The sequence below is a fragment of the Pocillopora damicornis genome, chromosome 3, assembly GCF_964200805.1.
Source record: "Pocillopora damicornis chromosome 3, jaPocDami1.2, whole genome shotgun sequence".
NCBI classification, from domain to species: domain Eukaryota; kingdom Metazoa; phylum Cnidaria; class Anthozoa; order Scleractinia; family Pocilloporidae; genus Pocillopora; species Pocillopora damicornis.
The window spans coordinates 31,726,037-31,743,030 of NC_142672.1; the positions used below are offsets into that span (position 1 = coordinate 31,726,037).

Consider the following 16,994-nt stretch of genomic DNA (forward strand, 5'->3'; position numbering starts at 1 on the left):
AAAAATCAAAAAATCAAAAAAGAAAAAAAAAAAAAAGAAAAAAGGGGGAAAAGGAAGAAAAAAAATTTTAAAAGAGGTACTTCCTTAGAGTTTCAACCCTTTCAATTCATTTTTTTTAATGAGGTAATCGGCCTAAAAATTTTGTTTTTGAAAAGCTGCCTTAAAGTTAACGGCCTGGCTGTATTTTCCATTCATATCAATTAATATTTTCATGCATCCTACAGGATTTCAGGGTTACTTATTTCCCAGAGCGGAAAGATAATTCTTCACGCGGCAAATTAGCAACTCAAACTTGCAAAATAATAAGAGAAATTTTAAGAACGGAAACGACATTTCTATAACATTTAGGAAGTTTCACACTGAAAAAGAAGAGTACTTAACACTTAGTGCCAACATTTTTACGATTGTTTTGAACTTTAAAATTAAACTTAATGAAACAAGCTTAAAACTAAGTACGATTAAAAGTTCAACTTCAGTAGAGCATTACGCATTTCAATTTAAGCAAGAAGGCTGAACTATCTGCACCGAGCCCATTCGGTGATATTTGAAGTCGCTCCACTGAAACAAATTCCCCGTCCCTGTCAGGCACGATTTGGACATGCGCCTGATTTCTTGGTCTGAAATCATGTGATTCCAGATATTGACATCTGCCATTTCACCAATGAAACTTTGATCTTCTTCAAAGCCTCCTCCCAATTTGTCTTGATCCTGTCCAAGTACAAGGTGTCCACCTCCGCGGATCAATTGGCCTGTAATTAAGAGCAAGAATATGTCTCCATTCCTTCGCTAGTCGTGCTTTTAAACCAATTCGTGGAAAAGTAGTTACTGTTTTTTTGTTGTTGTTAGCTTTTTTAAAGGTGTTTTAGTAATACAAGAGCAAACGATTTAAATAAAGTTGTAGTAAGCAAAATGTTTAATCTGCAAATTTTCACATTTTTTTTGAAAATACTCGACTTGCCTGACGGCAAAATTTTGTGAATTAGTTTGATGTTCGATATTTTCTGAGTACAAATTACCTTTTGCTGATCCTCTTCCACTAGCCCCCAATGAACCATCCTTGAACAATTTCCACGATCCAGCAGTATTCTCCCATGCGAAGCAAATGTGATGCCACTTTCCATCGTTGGCAAATACATTGGTGGACCTATTATAATGAACATTGAAAGGATTCAAAGTCTTTCCTTAATAATCCATTTTGAAAAGGTTGAACGATCGATAAAGTAGTTAAAGATTATTGGTCTGATAGATTTTGAGTCTGGTGCGATAATTATTGAACCTGTATCCCTCTTCTATCTCTTTCTGCTCGTAGAGAGGTGAAATGCTAAAATATCATCAAGCTCTGTCTGCAAGGCATTTGATACCACTTTCATGAGATGGTTTATTGTTAACCTCTCATAATTCTAAACCTCTCATGATTCTAAAACTCTCAAATTTCACTCGAAAGTCTATTCAGCCCATCAATTTGAGAAAATTTGATTGAAAAAAAGGCAACTGATGATCGTACGTTCACACCTCTCCCTTTATTCACTCATTACCACAAATGTTCAGACGTGATATAATTTGAGAAAGAAAAACGCACAACGCCGAGAGTTTTTAAGTCAACCATCGGCTTTGTCCAATAGTGCTTTATTTTATGGATGATAAGTGTAAGGAAATAGCATTCAGGGCTCTGCCAATAGGATTAGCCAAATATGGTTCATTAAATAGCTCCGACAACATTTACTATTGCTGATTCACGATTCAAATAGTACAGGACGGGTTCTGCACATCATGCGCAGTTTATCGTTCCTATTCCTCAATGAAAGTGTATTCTCGTACCTCCAAACTGATCGCAAACCGAACCCAAAATCTCTGGGCCTGTATAACAACAGTTCGTTATCCGTTTCACTCACAGCATAGCTGAGAAGTGCTTCATTACTTCCTGTAGCATTAGTCTTTATCCACATACAAACTGTCACAGCTGTAAGGCTTGGCATTCCATGCGTGATGATTACGTAATCATTTTTACTCTTATATGGAAATAACAAAGAGTAGTTCGGGCTGACTGAAAATCAATTGAAAGGAAATTTAGTGAGGAAATCGATTTTTTATAACCATCTTAACGGAATGTTCTACCCACTAGAAAAGTCTGAAGCTCTTCCCTTTAAGAATGAATAGTAACATATCACAGAATCAAGAATATTCCTTGTTACATCTAACATTCCAAGTGATTTCAAGACAAATTCTACTAAAACTTGACACCCCATAAAGCTATGACAATTATAACTCTAACAAGACGAGCCCAACTAATTTTTCAAAACACTAGACAATTTATCCGGTGAATATTACATGCACTTTGCAATTATTTCCAGGGCAACTTCAACGACGCTTCATTAAAGGAACGAAACACCCACAAACGTAATAACATTGCATATTCGATCAACAACGGGACTCGTAGTTTTTCAGTGATCCTGCAATACATAACAGATATGTCCGGAAGCATTTTGCGAATCACAACCCCACAACGTCCGAAAAACCAACAAATTGATGATTGCGTTTTGACATTCACTGACTAAAGGTAGATACACACAAACGAGATTAGGGATTCCAGTTCCTGGGCTTCCTGTAACATCAGAGAGGTTTGCAGGTACTTCAACGGAAAACTGACTGAACATAAACGAGCGATGATGTCAAAAATCAAATAGCTGAATGTCATCAACCTACAAACAACACTATTGACTGGGACTTTGCCCAGTGCTTCATCTACATCTACATCTACACCTACATTCATCTACATCTACATCTTCATCATTAGATGATCTAACTACTTTTAATGACATACTTCGTCTCCGGTTTTCATTAAGGCTAATAAAAATTTTTCAGGACTAGCCTTACCCGAAAGACACTCTAAATAATTATCGAGAGAAACTCATACCAAATTTACAAGTTGGCTGCACTCCCGTCCATGAACCGTTGTTCAAGCAGAGACGCTCTGAGGGTCCATTTAACCAGTAACCACGATTACAACTGAATGAAATAAACTCCCCCGTGCAGTTTTTTTGACTGTGTGAAAAACCATTCTTCGGGTTTTTCAACAAAGGACAAATTTTCCTGACTAAAAGACAGATACATGTAAATACATAGACGCATGAATATAAATATGTCAATATAGATTAATAAAGAAAGTAATAAATCTCTTGAGAAATGTTGTTTGTTTCTCATCTCTGATTGTACCATGCTTATTTTTACATCATAATAGTTGAGAGGCTAGCTAGGGTGATGCGAGTTTGCATAGGACGGTAAAGCAAAATCAAGCAATCCTTCATTACTTACAACACGCAAGTGAAAATTATTTAAAAGACGCATTCCTTGCATGACCGATGCCTTTATCGTTTCAGATGGGTTCTTAAATTGCAAAGAGAGCTCTTCGATTGACTTAATCACGAAATCCAGTTTCCTTACGACACTTTTGTTAACGAGTGAGGAGAGTGTACCACGCATCGACTGTTTTGTTAATTAGAGCCAGTCTTCCTGAAGAAATTGAAAGACATAAATAAAGATCTTAAAATCTTTTAATAATAAATGCATGGATAAAAAAAAATTGGTTCACGGTGTAATTTCGAAATGTCAAAAACGAAACTTTTTCAAACAAATTTCGATTCTTACGGAATCAAAATGAATTTCATAAAGAAATTACCGCTGTTTTAAGTATCATTTCCAAGTTACACTGCCCTGCGTGATTGTAATTTTCACATAATTTAAAAAAAGGGGTATTAAGGTTATCTGTGTAAAGAAAAGATATCTGAGATTTTCCAAGAACTGAGATTTTGACACGCGAGTATAATTAAATGAAATTAAATCGAACCGTCAAATAAATCTTTTACACTTTTGAAAGTCTACTTTCAGGAAATAAAATTGAATTTCTCGGGAGGTTCCCCACGTGTGTTGATAGAAGGTTTGTGTGGAATACATTCGAAGAAATGAAGCCAAAGATCACCAAGTCATTCGCAAGCAAAGGTTAGATGCGATCGGATTGCGTTACATCACATCCTTGAACATACGTTAGAAGCGTACTTTCCACTTGCCTATTGGCAAAAATTTTTGGGCTTCAAATTGGCGTTTTACATCGTTTTTATATGACCTCTTTTCTGTGGAACCTGTCTTACGTGGCTTCTCCCCCCCCCCCCCCCCCAGCCATTATTCGTAGGTAACCACCTAATACAGGTTTAACTGTGTAGGAAAATGATATCACAAGGGAGGATTGGTGACTCAACGTGAACGGCCACAAGTAGGAGAAATGTTCATCATTGAGTCAGACTTGTTTTTCGTTTTGCATCTCCTTGTTTGAGAGAGAGGCCCAAGTTTCCTTCATAGACCAATCACAAACCGCATTAAAGCAAAAGCAATACAACCCAAGTCGAAAATCAATGTAAATATGCATACCTTTCATTTCCAAAGCAGTCGTCCTTTCAGACATGTTAATAACATTCACGTTTACTAAATTCAGGTTTCTTTCCATATTTGTGCCCAGGGAGTCGAGGCGTTTGGACAAAGCTTCAATGGCTTTGAACATTGAGTCCTGGTTATCTATAGACAGCCATGATAAAGAAAGGTGTTAAAAGAACTGACTGTTTACGTATGAGGGACAAGGTGCTGGGTAATGATTTGAGCCCTTAAGCAAACCAGACGTTTTACTGACTGAAATAAGAGCTAAGCCTCACTGAAAAAGTTCGACATTCTCCGCATTTGAATACCGGCTCTTTTCTTTACTGAGGCCGCTTTTTCTCGGCAAAGGAGGAGGGGGGGGGGGGGTTGGTAGCGGATGTGTTGCATTGACTGATGCGTGATAGTTGCGCAAGAACCGCATTAATTGGCGCAGGAATGCTCAAGTGAGTCAAAGAAGAGAAAGTGTAGGTCATCGGCAAGACGTTTGAAACACAAGAAGCTTAAAAATTCCTTTCCACAAGAAGCTGCAAGAGGGTAATTAATGTAACTGTGAACTGCCAACAGCGATGAGAAGTTGTTTTGCAACATTTTGGTAACTTCCCAACTAATGCGTCACCAACGAGTGATTGATCGCCGTAACAGATGTATCATTTAAAGCTGCTTTGTGAAAACAAAAATCGTTCACAGAAGAGGTGTAACCATTTAACCGCTCTTGGTAAGACACACTGAGGAGATAAGGCAAAAATATCTTACAAATCTCGTTCTTTGGACCTGTGCATTATGTTTCTGTTCCTCGTTTTCGCCTTTGTGACTGATGGCTCACGTGCTTTGAGCTCGGCCCATGAGTCAAGAAGAGAAAATAACATATTTATTTCTGTTTCAGAGGGCGTGGTAACGAATCCTGCAATCTAATTGGTTCTTTACCCAGTCAGTATTTTCCTATCTCTGCCCACGGGCCACGGTAACGCTTTCGTGAGTCGCCGAGTACATCCCTACTTTCATTTTTCATAAATATATCTCGTTTTTCTGGCTGGGCAATATTTTTAAGCAAAGACGTTGGTCACAACCTCAAGCCGATAAATAACTTATTAATCCTCTCTTTTCGCTCTCTGAAATCACTTTGGTTGACAGAAAAAAATTAGTTTCAGGATGAATTTGTATAAACAATAGTGTCATTACGTTGGTTGACAAGCGGCCTAAAAACCGTCTGCAATTAATTTTAATCGTTCACAAAAAGAACCTAGAAAGTTAAAACGTGAGGTATTTGGTTAAAGTTAACCTGATCGATGGAACTTTCATTAATTTAATATCTGAATTTTCTTAAACAATTTGTTCGTAGTGAAAGAGCGAGCGAATTTTTAAATTCAGTTCTGCAACAATTATACGCTCTCGGTGAGTCTTCCCGAGTCCGTCCAATTTGGACATTTGTACCGTAAATTGCACGACAGAAACGGAAGGAATTTATTGACAAATGGCTTCATTAAATCCCCTTGTGTCTCGTTGGAGTGCGTTATTCGAATTTAGTTTTTGCGGAGGAAAGACCAGATTTACACACGCCATTGCAGCAAACAAACGAACATTCAAAGAAGTGAAGCCAAAGATCACCAAGCCACTCGCAAGCAAGGGTTAGATGCGATCGGATTGTGTTACATTACATCCTTGAACATGCGTTAGATGCGTAATGTCCACTTGCATATTGGTAATCCAGTTTTCTTCCGATATTTACGTCCAGTGAGTCAAGACGTTTGGACAATGCTTCAAAGGCTTTGTACATTGAGTCCATCTTTTCTGTAGACAATCATGACAAATAGAAAAGGATTTTTAACGCAAGCGATAACCCATTTAAGTGCCAAGGACAAAGGACAAACGGGGTTTCCTGGTGAGGATTCTAGCCCCTCCTATTGCGGCCCAAATGCTCCAGCAGCTGTAATGCAAACATTAAAGCTCTCTAAATTTTTTTTTGTTTAAATCATCAAGTTTTCAAGACAGGTTAACACATTTGACCTAAAACTGACTCTTTTAAAACAAGGAAGGCCGGTTTATCAACTTAGAGCAGGGACATCTATTTAGATGACAAAAACGACCTTCACATTAGCTATGACCTTTTCACAAATCAAAACCTCATTAAAGAAACACCACTACAAGTTCTAAATATACAAACCTTGCATTTCCAAGACCGTTGTTCTTTGAGATGTGTTCGTAACATTCAAATTTACGAGATCCTCTCCAATTTGTTTGTCTTGCCAGTCAAGGCGATTGGACAAAGCTCCAATGGCTTCGTTTATTGAGTCCAGTTTTTTTATGGACAGCAATGATAAATGAAGATGTTAAAAAAACTGATTGTTTACGTAAGCGGAACAAGGTTTGTTGAAGTCCTAAATGTAATAACTGTCCTAAATGTAATAAAGTCCTAAATGTAATAACGTTCGGTCCTAAATGTAATAAGCCTCCTATGCAATCGTTTAACTGCGCTAACCTTGAGATGTTAAAGTGACAGCTGTTGCACTAAAGAATCCTCTGACCAATGTTCATGGAATATTGCGGGCTCACCGATATTAATCAGTGTCTTTTTATTTGCTAAAGACGTAGGTTGAGAAGCATTGACTACAAAACCTTATACTGATACTGGTGTGCTTTTGGCATCAAATTGACGTACGCAAAAGCAATGAGAACGTTGACCAATAGCTCTCTTTATATCATTGGCTCAGACTCTTAAGTGTGAAAGACTTTGACGATATACCTCTGTCATCAGTGCTGAAGTTAACACTTCATGAACCGAATTACAAGGAAAAGGAAGTCCACCGACTCATACGTTAGACAAATTCTGGGCTCGGAAGGGCATTTTTTGTACTGTCTTCCCTTGCCAGATTTGTACAGGTCTGCATAAAATATATTCATGTGCGTTATTGACCAAGCGTGAGGTCAAAATGGCTGGATATTGGCCGAGTTCTTTTTTTTTTTCTTTTTTTTTTGCGTTTTTATGGACTGAGACGGGTTATGACGGGTTCATCAGTTCCCCAACCGAAATATTGGGAGAACATATATTTTACAGTTGATCTCAAGTTTATATTTCATTTTTTGTCTTCATCTCTTCTCCCCACCGTGAGGGGAGGAAATGAATAGATAAATAGATAAACGAAAAAAGAAAGCAGTTTCCACTTATAGTCATATGGTACATGAACTGATTACTGAGGAGGGTAAAGCCATAGAGGGCTAGAAATGCAATACTCCAGGTTCAAAATTGAATAAATCAGGATAGTCATTCTTAAAAATGGACTCAAATGCTTCATTAAAATCAATTGACACTTAATAACATTGATGTGCAAAATTTCAGTAACGCTACTGATAATAATAAATTTCATTTGGATTGACATGTGACACAGCGAAATCATCCAAACTGCTCTAAAACGGTGCATTACTACTAAAGACTTTAACACGAACGATAACATCAACAATAGCATGCTAGTTCATCATCAATTGTAGCCAATTTCTTTTCCAAAAAAACTTAATGATTACGTACCAGTCGATTCCATCCTATTGAGCTTCCAGCCAAGCACTAGCCCACTTTGGGCTGGAAATGATTTTCTTCAACTCGATCAATAAACCACTTTAAGGACCATACTTCAACTGCTGATATTTCTTATGTCTAACAAGTAAAAAAACGCTGATTGGTATCAGCGAGCCCGTAATGTGACATGTATACTAGTCAGCGGTTTTTTGGGTGCAACAGCTGTCACTAACATTTCAGTGTGGATGTCCGCCATAACAACAATGCGCTGAAGGAGTTAAACGATTGCATTGGAGACTTATTACATTTAGGATCAAATGTTATTACATTTAAGACTTTATTACATTTAGGACCAAATGTTTTTACATTTAGGACTTTATTACATTTAGGACAGTTATTACATTTAGGACTTCAACAAGATTCTCGGTAATGATTTGGGCCCTTGAGCGAACCAGACGTTTTACTGACTGAAATAAAAGAGCTGAGCCTCACTGAAAAAGTTTAGCATTCTCCACATTTGAAGGCCGGCTCTTTTCTTTACTGAGGCCGCTTTTTCTTGGCAAGGGGGGAAGGGGAGAGGGAGTTAGCAGATGCGTTGCATGGACTGATGCATGATAGTTGCGCAAGAACCGCATTAATTGGCGCAAGAATGCCCGAGTGAGTCAAAGAAGAGAAAATGCAGGACATCGGCAAGACGTTTCAAACGCAAGAAGCTTAAAACTCCATTCCACAAGAAGCTGCAAAAGGGCAACTAACGCAACTGTGAACTTCAAATAGCAGTAAGAAGTCGTTTTGCAACATTTTGGTAACTTCCCAGCTTATGCGTTACGAACGAGTGATTCATCAGCCAAACAGATGCTGACCCAAACACTTCTACTGAGAGGGAGGATAAGGTATAATCGCTGAAATAATATGCGCGCAGTACAAGCCAATTTTTTGGTGCCATAACCGCATATAAACATCTTTATTCAAACGTATGTCTTACCTTTCTGTGCCCCGCATAGCCTTCGTCCTGATACAGACAGCGTAATAAATATCAATAACAGGGCCAGCAAGACAGCCATGGTGAGCAAACAAGCGATCTTCCAGTGTGCAGCTGTTCCCCACCCCCTTTTAGTCTTCTGTTGCTGATCTTCCTCAATAAGCAATGGTTCCATTCTGAAACGCAACGAAAAGGAGTAACCTTGGTTTCATCAAAGGTAAGCAATACCAAGAGGAAATACAACTAAAAAGGATTCCTGATCGCAGATTGGTGAAACATTTCAAGTTCTGTAAGTGGTTTTCGCATTTGAAAATGAAAATATTTAGTCTACATTTTTTGTTAAAAAATTTCACCATTTGCCGATTCTATATTCAGGAAGAATCTAAACGACAATCGCAAACAACGTGCACCACTTTCACAGAGAGTTTTAACCCTTCAGTCCTAACACGAGCAGGCGTTAATTGGACCAAAATCCGAAATTCTCTCAGGTGAATGTCGCCAAAACTTCCCGACGCGCTTGAAGAATTGGTACTGTTTTTCCTGGTGCAGTGGGGGAGGGGGGAGGGGGGGGGGCGGCTGTTCACAGGCTAAGGTGTTGCTGTCGCTGATTTTTTTCTTTTTTCATCTAATCGAAAGTTGATGTGAAACGGAATCAGTCATTCTAAAGGTTGCGTTGTAAAAGATTAAAGTATCAAATCACCTACACTGTGCGGCCAAGAGCCCTTTATACTGACACGGCACTCGCCTGCTTTATATTGGTAATACAGAAGTTTGAGTCACGTATCATAGATGATCCAAGTTGGCTAAAATCTTTATTGGTAAGTCATTCTGCCAAAAACTCTAATGCTGTTGATTACGTTTGATGACAAAGAGCTAGAAAACTGAATGCGACACTAACTTACTGTTTTTGCGAATAGTTGTGGGACGTAAAAGAACGCACGCACTGTTCGCAAAGAGTAGGGCACGTAGTGCCCGGTGTTGTGGTCTATCTCGATTTGTGCCGTCGTAGGTCTGGGTGGGTGAGGTGTGATCACAATGGACTGAAGCGGCTGCCAGAGGCGCCTTTAATATGCTGACGTCCGATCTCACCTCTCTGGTTCCTCCGCAATTCAGCCCTTGGCTGCAAGGGAGGAAATTGGCACCATCTATCTATCTATCTATCTATCTTCCCTTATTAAGCGTGTTGTTTTGGAGTTACGATGGAATCATACATAAAACTACTCCGAATTAAAACAGATAATATATACTTATATACTATATAAAATTAACGTTTTTTAGTGGAGGGAACGCACATGACTGTTACACTCGTAAACAGAAAAGCGAAATCTTTACTCATTACCGCGAACTGCACCTGGCTCAGGAGATAACTTGCAAGAATTCGAAACTCCGACTATGCCGAAAATTTGCAAAAATATTCGAAACAGACATTTTAATCTAAGCTCTTTTAGGTCTTTGTTCTTCCCAACAAGCCTACACACGCTAAACGCGATGAGAGGCCCGGCATGGCATTGCAAACGATTTAACCGTCAATCAAGAACAGCAAAGCCAACGCATTTAAATATTTCGCAAATAACGCAAGGAATATTCAAAACCAACCTGAGGTACTGATTCCGGAGTAATAAGACAAAATAATTACAAGCTTTCACGCGCAAGGTCAAGATTCAACCGCTGATCTTTAGTTCAAAATGGAATTTATCCCCGAATTCTAGCTGCTGCAGTTGTTTATGTCTTTCATCATCGAACCATTTCGAGAAACCATACCGATATCACGTGATGAATTGGTCCATTCTGGGAAAAAGTTGAATCGCGTGCAGACATGAAAACTGAAATGAATATCTCGACATTTTTGTGTCTAGTGCGTAGTAACCAAGCACCTTGCAAAAGCGGTAAGAGATTGCGTGTCAACAAATGACGTTTGCCTTAACTGTTTTGTGAAGTTTACCGTACGTGTCAAGCTACATGTTTTAACCTCGATACTATTGCTGTCTTTGATGCATGCAAAGATAATGGTGCTTTGTTGCGTGATTAAATTCAAAATCATTGAAGTATCTTACAGAGAATCACAATCTTAGTAATTTCATTTCTATAGCAAAAATTGACCAGGTTATTTGTTATTTTATCCGAGGGAACTCAGCAAACAAGGCCAAATATGGAGTGAGCAATATTTTTATCATGCGATCAGAAGTTTGTTTTTTACAACTTCGCAAGTTTTTAACCAGTGAGAACAAGTATGATATTGAAAAACCGACACGAACATGAAAGGAGACGGTAAAACTGGCAAATTGTTAAAGGCACGAGAAAACACAAGTGTCTAAGGTACGGATGGTTTTAGTTTTACATCTCATCACTTGATAGGAAAACCAAATCAAGACAATTCCGAGTTGTTTTCCACACTCAATTTTAAAATTGCATCGACCGAAAAAGATTGGTCTCAGCATTGGTAGGATGGTCAAGAAAAGATAACGGCACGCATCAGATTATCAACAAAGAGCTGTCAACATTTATCTTTAATGTAACATCCTTCATAATGTTTACAAATCACGTCATGGATGTTTTCACTTCAGCACGATGGCTTAATTATCTTCACTGAGCCCTTGATGTGAGCTTTGAACTCGCGCCACTGAAACACGTTGCCCACCTCGGTCAGGCACGACTTTGACATGCGTGCGATTTCTTGGTCTTTTAGAACGTGATCCCAGATGTTGACACCTGTCATTTCACCGATGAAAGATTGATGGGCTTTAAAACTTCCTCCCTTTGAGTCTTGCTCCTGCCCTAGTACCAGGGATCCATTTGCACGAATCACGTGACCTGTGAGGACATTGACAGGAAATTAAGGAAAAAGATAAATTTACCGGTTAAAAAAGACTGGAAAGTGAGTACATTCTTTCCCTTTTTTCGTTTTCTTAATCAATAATTTACCGAATAAGCGAGTCATGTCGCTCTGTTTGTTCCAACCTCCGCATTACTCTTTGGGAACTACGCACTTAATCCTTAAGTGACTAACATAACGTACACTGTAGGACTTAAGTGATAAATTTCATAATCGGTTATCAAGTAATTTTACCATAACAGTTACGTGCATTTTTGTCAAGGTTTTTGCATGTTTTTCAAGTATTTTTATTTTTTGGCACCAGTGATCATTACCTCGTCAGAGTTTGTCTGATAGATTTTCCTTTTTTGGCGCCTTTCTCGGTTTCTCTAGTATCCTTAGTCTTCTTTCGCCTTTTTCACCTTCCTAGGTGGTTTTTCTCAGCGTTACTTGCAAACGACATATAGAGCATTCAAGCGGGAACTTTAACTAATCGTTTTTTCTCCGCACAAAGAAGTTTAGTTCACAACGCAATTATTTGCGGTTAGTGTCTATCTAAAAACTACTTTTAAGTCCACGTACACTTCTTCGTAAACTTCGTTTATTTCAATCAATCTTAAATTTTGTGGAATCCACGCGGTTTCGTCATTTCGGCTTCTTTGTATTAGCAGATGCACTCACTAAACAATTAATACTATTGTACTGACCAATAAAAAGAGGAATTTACCTGTTTGGAAACTTTTACCAGAAGCGGCAACCGAACCATCTCGAAATAATTTCCATGATCCAGCGGTATTCTCCCATGTGAGGCAGATATGATGCCACTTTCCATCATTGGCGGATACAGAAGTAGAACCACTAAAATTAGCAGCAAAACGCGAGAAGTGCACTTTGAGTATCTTAAAGCTTATAGCAACATTAAATCAAAACAACTATTGTGATTAATAACAGGACAAAACTTCAGATGAAATACTCAAACCTCCTATGGTCGTTGATGAAAACTTCAAAATTTCTATAGTTAACCAGGAGAAGCTCGTTGCTTTGTCCAGATACAGCATAGCTCAGGGGTGTTCCTTCATTTCCAGTATCAACGGTTTTTATCCACAGACAAACCGTCACAGCTGACAGGTTTGGCATACCACGTGTGATGATGACGTAATCACTGGTTCCTTTTCGTGGAAATTGCAGAGTGTATCCTGCAACTGAAGAATTACTCAGTTTTTTTAATTTGTCAACGCTGCTTTCGAGACCTCTTTAAAAAATCTCGTCTTTAGATTTAATTGTGGTGCAACTACTGATTTGATGCAAGTTACAAGGGTAGTTCAATAACAAAAGGTTATAGTTCTATAGATTACAGTTAACGTTTTCAGGAGAACTGTCACCTTACACCTTTTTTAAACCATTGGTCGAGCGAGTCTCCGATTACAACAACAGCGTTCCAAGAAATGTTGTCGTTGTTTTTTGTTTTTTTTTTTATGAGCATACCACGCAACCCCACAAACAAATTTTTTTCAAGCGTGAAAAGCGTAGTATCACAACCCAAGAGGCTGCTGAAAAAAGTGAAACAATTTTTCACGATGCACAAATAATTATAGTTATGAGTGCTGCACAACTTACTGGGTTACTCGCCACGCCAGCGGTTAATATTCGATTCCTAGATTTCCACGCAATAACTAACGTAGTTCAGTATAATCTATGAAAAGCTTCGTTTGGTCAAAAATAACTCTGAAAACAAACATCTCTGCAATCTAGCCCGTGAGGAACTCAGATAGTGTTCCTTCTTTTGAATCTAAATTCGGAAAATTTGGTAAATGAGAAGCGCACAGGTAATGTATTTTTTTAAAAGGTATTGTTTACAAGTTGTAAGGAGCAGTCCAATACAGTGTAAAGGCATTCAGTAATCTCATCTGTATCAAGAAAGAAAGCTAATCCTACCTTGTTTCTCCAAGTCTGTTAGCGTCAAATTCATGGCGTGAAGTAAATTGGACAAATCTTCATTCGACTCGATTAACAACTTTAGTTTGTTTTTAATTTCAGCCAATTCCAGTTTCGTTTCTCGGGCGGAAGACAAAACAACTTCATTATGGTCTCCAGTGATGAAAACTTTGCCATCCGAGACAGTCTTATTCACTCGAGTGGATGAGGAAATGTCAGGTGAAGCCACAAAGATCAGGAGCAGATAAAAACGAATCGATTTAGCAGCGAACATGGCGACAGAAAGAGCTGAGGTCTGCTGATAAGACTGAGTCATCAGGGAAACCAAAGCAGTTTTTTATTAAGCACGATGCATGTTGATGAAAGTAAACAAAACAAGTTTATTTTTCTGTACGACGATATGTTTGTTTTTTGCGTTTTAGAAGATATTTGTGATACAGTTGATTACCGGCCCCATCAGTTGATAAACTGGACTTTAAGTGAGCAAGTAGGAGTGATTTAGACATCATTTATACAGTTGCACTTCAATTTATCGTCTTCCTTTCCTTTTTTTTCCTTTCTCCTTTTTTATTTTATTTTTGTTTTTTCAATAGCATTTTAGTTGAGTTTTCCAGTTTTTCAGTTTGACGTTTTCTTTCACATGGTAATTTTTGACGAAAATTGTGTTTAATGTGTACAGAGACGGTTGTCTTCAATTACATAATTTTGTAGCACTACTTAATACACTACAAGAAGAGAAAAAAAAAATTAAGTTGCAGGAATTTGTTAAGTGTATACTCTGTTTCTGAAATGCCTTGTTCTGTCGGTATCGGAATTAAGCATTCCTTTCCTGTACGACAAGACGACGCATTAGACAATACAAGACGAGCCATGGTAGGAGCAGTATTGTTGTTATCTTTCTCTCTCACTGTTTCACCTTTGCTAACACATTGATTAAATTACCTTACGAATTGCAAGCAAGTAGTGAAGTAAGGGACGAATAAAAGTCTAAATTTACATTGTGAGCAATTGGGAATAAAGCGAACAACAGCGTAATGGCCCATGGCGATCATCGATCAGAAAGGAATTTTTGGAACAAGAAAGCGCCAGGTTATTTTCCAACGTTGTCATCTTTTTCTACAATTTTTCTTCTTTGATGATAAATGACTCCAATTTCAAATGTTCTTAGAAACAAAGGAGTGACATCCAGGATAATTTCCTAAAACGGACCAACATTTTTGAGCCAACAAGACATATTTTGACATTCCTACCTCAACAAATTCCTTAGTTATGAAAGCTCCAAATGCATTATTTGAGCTTTCAGTGTGCACTTTACATTTTTAAAACTAGCTTTCGCATTTCTTTCTCCGATGCTCTGCCGTTAAGCTACAGAAAATCTATAGTGAACTTGTATAGTTCATATGCGACGCATGTCTCGCATACTGCTAGAACCAGCAATATTGAACTGAGCCACGTGCGAGTAAATAGACTAAGAAGGGCGGCAGAGTAAAACAAAAAGCCATAGCTCTTTCTACCTTCAACGAACGATCTAAAAATCAAGCAATAGAGGAATTTTTCCGAGTTTATATTGCATTATTTAAACACGCAGGGAGTTGGGACAACTCGAGAAAGTTATGCTAGCCCAAGACGCGGTGAGAACTTTCCAAAGCCTCGAGTGTTTGAATGAGGCCATGCAACTAGGGAAGGAAATCATTGTTTACATATCCTCATCTAAACATCTCGAACGTAGCCATAAGATTGAGTCCACCAACATATCCTTTACTCCAGACTTACTGCTTACTAGTAGGTTTTGATCCCAAGGCGTTTTATATGTTTCGATTAATAATATCGCCTCATACGATATTCACGTTCTTGAGCGTAGGTAATTTGCAGATTTGTTCGCCATAACTGCGCATAAACATCCTTCAAACGTATGTCTTACCTTTCTGTGCCCCGCATAGCCTTTGTCCTGATACATACAGCGTCATAAATATCAATAACAGGACCAGCAAGACAGCCATGGTGAGCAAACAAGCGATCTTCCGGCGTGCAGTTGTTACCCACCCCCTGTTAGTCTTCAATAAGCAATGGTTCCATTCTGAAACGTAACGAAAAGGAATAACGTTGGTTTCATTAAACGTGAGCAATACCAAGAGGAAATACAACAAAAAAATATCCTAAACGCAGGTTGGTGAAATATTTCGAGTTCTGTATGTGGTTTTCGCATTTGAAAATGAAAGTATTAAGTCAACGTTTTTTGTTAAAAAATTTCACTATTTGCCGATTCTATATCCAGGAAGAATTGAAACGACAATTGTAAACGTCGTGCATCACTTTCGCAGAGAGTTTTAACCCTTCAGTCCCAACATAAGCAGAAGTTGATTGGATCAAAAACCGAAATTCTCGACGAGGTGAATGTCGCCAAAACTTCCTGAAAGGTCTGGAGAATTGATATTGTTTTTTCTAGTGCAGGGGAAGGGTGTTCATAGGCTAAGGTGTTGTCGCTGATTTTTTTCTCTTTTTTTCCTCTAACCGAAAGTTGATGTGAAGCGGAATCAGTTACTCTAAATCATGTGTTATAAAACATTAACATACCAAATGATCAACATGATGCGGCCAAGAGCTCTTTATACTGACACAGCACTCGCCAGCTTTATATTGGTAATACAGAAGTTTGAGTCACGTATCACAGACGATCCAAGTTGGCTAAAATATTTATTGGCAAGTCATTCCGCCAAAATTCTCTGATGCCGCTGATTGCATTGATTATAACAGAGGTAGACAACTGAATGCGATACTAACATACTGTTTTTGCGAGTAGTTCCCTTATAAAGCGAGGTTTTTTTTTTTAGTTACGATGTAAGCAGACATAAAACTCTTCCGAATTAAAACAGATAATACATACTTAGAGTAAAATTAATGCTTTTGGGGGGGGAGCGCACATAACTGTTACACTCGTAAACAGAGAGGCGAAATTTTTACTCATTACCCCGAACTGCATCTGGCTCAGGAGGTAACTTACAAGACTATTTCTGCACGAGGACCCACCCACTCCCCCTTCCCCAGTTACTAAGACACTGTATATTTTATATTTTCCTTTCGTTTTAACTTTTAGATTTTAGATTCTTTGGGGTTGCGGTTTAATCTCAACTTCATCTTGTAAGCCTAATATTGTAACGCCCCAAATATGAGCGAGAAGTCGTCGCAAATTGTATCCAAATTGTGTCTATCTTTGTTTTACTTCTGTAAAATATTTTACGGAAGTTGTCGTGTTGAAATCTGTGTGTTTTATTCATGCAAAAACCGCTTAATATAGGTGACCTCCTAAAAGAGGTGAAAATTAAACTAATTAA

General features: G+C 38.3%; 1 protein-coding gene across 5 annotated transcripts; it reads right to left on the reverse strand.

Moving 5' to 3' along the window:
• Positions 1-97: 97 nt before the first annotated feature.
• On the reverse strand, positions 98-15,714 carry LOC149049383 (neuronal pentraxin-1-like). Of its 5 annotated transcripts, none has more exons than XM_089199871.1 (7): positions 15,584-15,712; positions 8,919-9,091; positions 4,423-4,566; positions 2,915-3,094; positions 1,819-2,044; positions 1,017-1,144; positions 98-749 (listed from the first exon to the last, which is right to left on the reverse strand). In XM_089199871.1, the coding sequence occupies exons 1-7, from the start codon at positions 15,598-15,600 to the stop codon at positions 493-495; spliced, it is 1,125 nt and encodes a 374-aa protein (XP_089055997.1). In that variant the 5' UTR covers positions 15,601-15,712; the 3' UTR covers positions 98-492. The 5 variants fall into 5 exon arrangements, with proteins under 5 accessions (XP_089055997.1, XP_089055998.1, XP_089055999.1 ...); XM_089199872.1 differs by lacking the exon at positions 15,584-15,712 and adding an exon at positions 10,512-10,664; XM_089199873.1 differs by lacking the exon at positions 8,919-9,091 and having other exon boundaries at positions 15,584-15,714.
• Between the last annotated feature and the right edge of the window lie 1,280 nt (positions 15,715-16,994).

Excerpts from the sequence above, each read along its gene's own strand:
- LOC149049383 (XM_089199871.1), bottom strand. Across the intron at positions 1,145-1,818 it reads GGTTTGCGATCAGTTTGGAG|GTCCACCAATGTATTTGCCA; the intron begins GTACGAGAATAC and ends TCATTATAATAG. Across the intron at positions 750-1,016 it reads TGGAAGAGGATCAGCAAAAG|GCCAATTGATCCGCGGAGGT; the intron begins GTAATTTGTACT and ends TCTTAATTACAG.